The 5,000-nt window shown below is 39.2% G+C and overlaps 1 protein-coding gene across 2 annotated transcripts in view; it reads left to right on the top strand.

The window, feature by feature from the left end:
- LOC119580682 (glycine receptor subunit alpha-3-like) overlaps positions 1–5,000 on the top strand; it is a 41,016-nt gene that overhangs the window by 15,367 nt on the left and 20,649 nt on the right. For both annotated transcript variants that reach the window (XM_037928783.1, XM_037928789.1), the window contains exon 5: positions 2,313–2,456. In XM_037928783.1, the coding sequence (XP_037784711.1) occupies positions 2,313–2,456 (144 nt within the window). The remainder of the gene's footprint in view (positions 1–2,312; positions 2,457–5,000) is intronic.

Below are 5,000 nucleotides of genomic sequence, written 5' to 3'. Positions count from 1 at the left end.
AAGTCAATTTTGATTCATGACATAAATCAGGTTTCCGCTACGAGTTGCGAATGAATTATTAATGATATGTATTTAGGGCAGGAGAGAGAGAAAGAGAGAGGGTGGGGGAAGGGAGGGAGAGGGAGAGGGGGAGGGGGAGAGGCAGAGGAAGACGGAGGAGAGGGAGAGAAAGAGGAAGGGGGAAGGGAGGGACAGGGGGAGGGGGAGAGGCAGAGGAAGAGGAAGAAGGAGAGAGAGAGAAAGAGAAACAGGAAGGGGAAAGGGAAGAGGAAGCCAAGAAGATAATTATTGCATATCTGTATCTTTATTACTGATTGCTTTGCTTGTTTTGTTTGCAATTTTATTTATGTTGATTTTTTTTCTCTCACTATTCCCTTCATCTCTTTCTTTAGAGGAATATGCATTCGTATACATATATTTTAGGATACTTGTATATTTTTTCGGATCATTTTCTGCCCAAATGTTTCCGTCTCTCTCTCTCTCTCTCTCTCTCTCTCTCTCTCTCTCTCTCTCTCTCTCTCTCTCTCTCTCTCTCTCTCTCTCTCTTTCTCTCTCTCTCTCTCTCTCTCTCTTTCTCTCTCTCTTTCTCTCTTCTCTCTCTCTCTCTCTCTCTCTCTCTCTCTCTCTCTCTCTCTCTCTCTCTCTCTCTCTCTCTCTCTCACACACACACACACACACACAAACACACACACACACACACACACACACACACACACACACACACACACACACACACACACACACACACACACACACACACACACACATACACGCACACACACACTCACTCACTGACTCACTTACTCACTCACTCACTCTCACTCTCGCTCTTTCTTTCTCTCTCTCACCCTTTCTCTCTCTCTCCCTCTCTCTCTCTCTCTCTCTCTCTCTCTCTCTCTCTCTCTCTCTCTCTCTCTCTCTCTCTCTCTCTGCGCCTTGTTCTCTGCTTGTATGCATATGTATACCTTTTGTATCTACCCATGCATACGTGCATTATGCACTTTACATACACAAGCCATGTATATGTATAAGAAAAAAGGCTATAGCAACATATTGATTTAATCCCCCTATTTCTTCCCCTCTTCCTCCCTCTTGCCTCATACTCTCCCTCTCTCCACCTCTCTCTCTCTCTCATTCTTCCCCTCCGCTCTTATCTCTATATCGCTCTTCCTCCCTCAAGTAGTATTGATCAACATATGCCCCGAGGATCATTAGGAATGGACAAAGCAGTAATGTCCTCATAGTTATGTACTTTGTTCTTTGGAAGGGTAAATGTGGCCAGGAATTTCTGTTTTGTATAGATGTGGTGGATTAGATACTGTGGGATAGGGTGTCTTAGATTATTTGTACTGGAAGTATGGTGTTAAGATATTCGATATATTATATTCGGTGTAGGAGGGAGGGAGAGAGAGAGAGAGAGAGAGTGGGGGGGGGAGAGGAGAGAAAGAGAGAGAGGGGAGGAGGAGAGAGCGAGGGGGGAGAGAGGAGGAGGAGAGAGAGGGGGAGAGGGGGCGGAGAGAGAGAAGAAAGGAGAGAAAAAGCGATTTTTCCCGTGCCATACTGCTATACCAATCAATACATATCACTTTAACATACCTTGATTTTCGTTCTTGAGCATCCTCGTCCTTTTAATAATGGAAAATCCTTAACTGAAGCACGCAAATAGAAAAAGAACTTTCGTGAATGTCAGTCTTCCCGAAAATTTAAAACGTGACCAAAGTAGAATGCTAAAACTGTTAAAAACTAGTTAAATCTTGATCAGTGGCTGAATGCAAGAAGTGATTTGGAAAAGGATCAGTATTTCTCCCGGTAATGCTTTATGTATGCGGGTGCGTGTGTTAGTAATATAGAGTATGGTAGTCTGTACGTATTCTTTATGTGTATAATACGCTATTTTACTCTTAAAACCCACAATACAAAGCAAATAAAAAAGTCAAAACCAATAGGTACAACATAAAAAACAACAACAACAGCATAAAAAACACCACCACCACTAAAAAAACAAAAAACAAAAAAAACACGAACAATCACAACAAAAATAACAATAAAAAAATAACATGAACAATCACAACAACAAAAATAACAAGACCAACCACAACAACAAAAACCAATCACACAAAAAGAGTAACAAAATAAATAACAAATAAACAAATAAATATCAAACAAAGCAAACAAACAAAGCAAACAAACCTTCAAACAAACAAACAGACAGGCAAACCAATAAAACAAACCTTCAAAGCAAACAAACAAAGCCAACAGCAAGCACCAGGGTCCCCCAACTCGAAGAACCCCTGCGTCCCTCTCTCCCTCAGGCTTCTCGACCTGGACTGGCTCAAAGCCCTGTGGCGACCCGACAGCTTCTTCAAGAACGCCAAGCAAGTCACTTTCCAGACCATGACGATCCCCAATCACTACGTGTGGCTCTATCAAGATTTCAGGATCCTGTACATGGTGAAGTGAGTGATTTCGTTATCTTTGTTTGGTAATGTTATTCAGGTTGTTGTTGTTGCTGTTATTATTATTATTATTATTATTATTATGATCCTTATTATTACTTTTTTTTTGTTATCATCATTATCATCATCATCTTCATCATCGTCATCATTATCATTATTATCATCATCATCATCATCATTATCATCATCATTGTCATCATCATCATCATCATCATCATCATCATCATCATTGTCATCATCATCATCATCATCATCGTCATCATTACTGTAATTGTTGTTGTTTTTGTTATCATCTTTATCTTCATCTATCGCTATCTCCATCATCAATATTATCATAGTTATTATCATTACTGTTTTTATTATTGTAATAACTTTTGGCACCTGATTTTGGAAAATATGTTTGGGATCAAAATTTGTTTAAATAGATGGTTAGAGGAGAGGGAGAGGAGAGAGAGAGAGAGTGGAGAGAGAGAAAAAAGGAGAGAAATAAAAAGGAGAGAGAGAGAAAAGGAAGAGAGAGAGAGGAAAAGGAGAGAAAGAGAGAGGAAAAGGAGAGAGAGAGAGAAATAGAAAGAAAGAGAGAGAAAGCGAGAGAAAGCGAGAGAGAGAGAGAGAGAGAGAGAAAGCGAGAGAGAGAGAGAGAAGACAAATACAGACGCAAGAAGAAATTACAAAAAGTCATGAATATGTCACTAAAGATAGAGATATGCAAAGCGACCCTGAAGCTAGAATAATGTAGTTACTTAACCAATATCCGCTTTAGTATTCAAGTGACTCGCTTTTTCGCTCTCCCACTCTCCGTCTCGTCCCCTATTCTAGTCTCTTCCGTCTCTCCTTTCTCTCTTTCTCTCTTTGTCTTTCTCCTTTTCTCTGTCTCTCTGTCGCTCTCTTTCTCTCTGTCTCTTTCACTTTCTCTTTCTCTTTTTCTTTCTCTTTCTCTTTCTCTTTCTCTTTCTCTTTCTCTTTCTCTTTCTCTTTCTCTTTCTCTTTCTCACTCTCTCTATCTCTTCCCCCTTCCCTCTCCCTCTTCCTCCCTCCCTATCCCTCTCCCTCTCTTTCCCTCCCTTACTCTCTCTCCCTACCCCCCTCCCATTCCCTCTCCGTGTCCCTCCATCCCACTCCCTCACTCTCTTCCTCTCCTCTCCCCCCCCCCCCCACTTTCTATCCTCAGCTTCCCGCAGTGAGTCTGAAGGCCGCCTGCTTGGGTCACTCACAGGTGCCTGCGATCTAAACAAAGAATTTCTTGACACAGTCGATATGTGTGACGGCGGTTTTATGTGGAAAGCCAGATGCTGTTGTGTGTGTGTGTGTGTAATCTGGGTTGGACTTGCTAGGAATATGCTTGTGTGTGTCATGGTAGGATATAGAGAGAGAGATAGAGAGATGTAGATGTAGATATGATGTAAGCAGAATGGAAGAATATATTAGGGTAAATAATAACAATGATAATAGAAATTTTATGTGTTTGATAGAGTTCGCTGACAATATGCCTGTCTAATATAAGTTGAAGGTATGGCTACCTAGCTTACGGTTAGTTGAATGTATGCCAGCAATTGAGTATATCTACCAAACATTAGTAGCATATAGAGATAACAAACATTCTTTAATTTTGAGCGTAGAATCACAAAATAAAAAGAATATGACAGAGTCCTCACGTACCCTTCCACACATCTCCCTTTCACCCACCCATTACGCAACACACAATTTCCTCCTTAATGCTGACTTACGCAGAATTTTGTCCTCCCCGAATGCTGACTCGCGTGTTCGTGGAATCACTTCCTGCCTCGCGATATCTTTCTTTCTTCTGTCGCAGATTGGCCGCTGACCAGTTGCGATAATTGGGGTGGTTTTTGGTGCTTTGGTCCCCGATGGTCGTTAAGGATACAGAATGTCCCAGATTTGTCACAAATATTCTTTTTTTTCGTATCGGCAAAGCTTTTGGAATAAATATGCGTTTTTTTTTTCTTTTGTGGTATTGCGTGTCTATGTTCGTTTTTTTTCTTCTTCTTCTTCGTCTTACGTTTTTTCTTTTTCTTTGTAATATATTTGTCTTACAATTCACGCATTTATATGTCTTATCATGTGTTTATATATTCGAATTCCCTATTCATCTCATTCTTTTATTTGGCTTACAATAGTGTATGGAATCAGAATGTAATTTTTTTTAATCGAATCTTTTTTTTATTAGGTCTATTTCTTTTTTTTCTTTTTTTTATGAAGTGAGTTACTGATTGTTTTCAAGCAATCTTTTAGAGGATTGTAAATTGTTAATGGTTTTTTTTTCGAGTAAATAATCTGTTGTATTTTTCCATTGGTTTCGTATGCCTTTACTGAGTGCCAATAATCAATAGATTCTGAAAAGAACAATTATTTTTACTTATTCTTTTGGTTTTCAGTACTTTATTGTGATTATTGTTGTTTTGATTGTTATCATTGCTATTGTTATTACTTTTGTTATTTTTATTGTCATTGTTCATTGTCATTTTCATTATTGTCAATGATATATGTATTATCATTATCATCATCATCATTATAATTCTTATT

The sequence above is a fragment of the Penaeus monodon genome, chromosome 2, assembly GCF_015228065.2.
Source record: "Penaeus monodon isolate SGIC_2016 chromosome 2, NSTDA_Pmon_1, whole genome shotgun sequence".
NCBI classification, from domain to species: Eukaryota; Metazoa; Arthropoda; class Malacostraca; order Decapoda; family Penaeidae; genus Penaeus; species Penaeus monodon.
The sequence above is the reverse complement of the archived record's forward strand: the minus strand, read 5'-3'. Positions and strand labels throughout refer to the sequence as shown.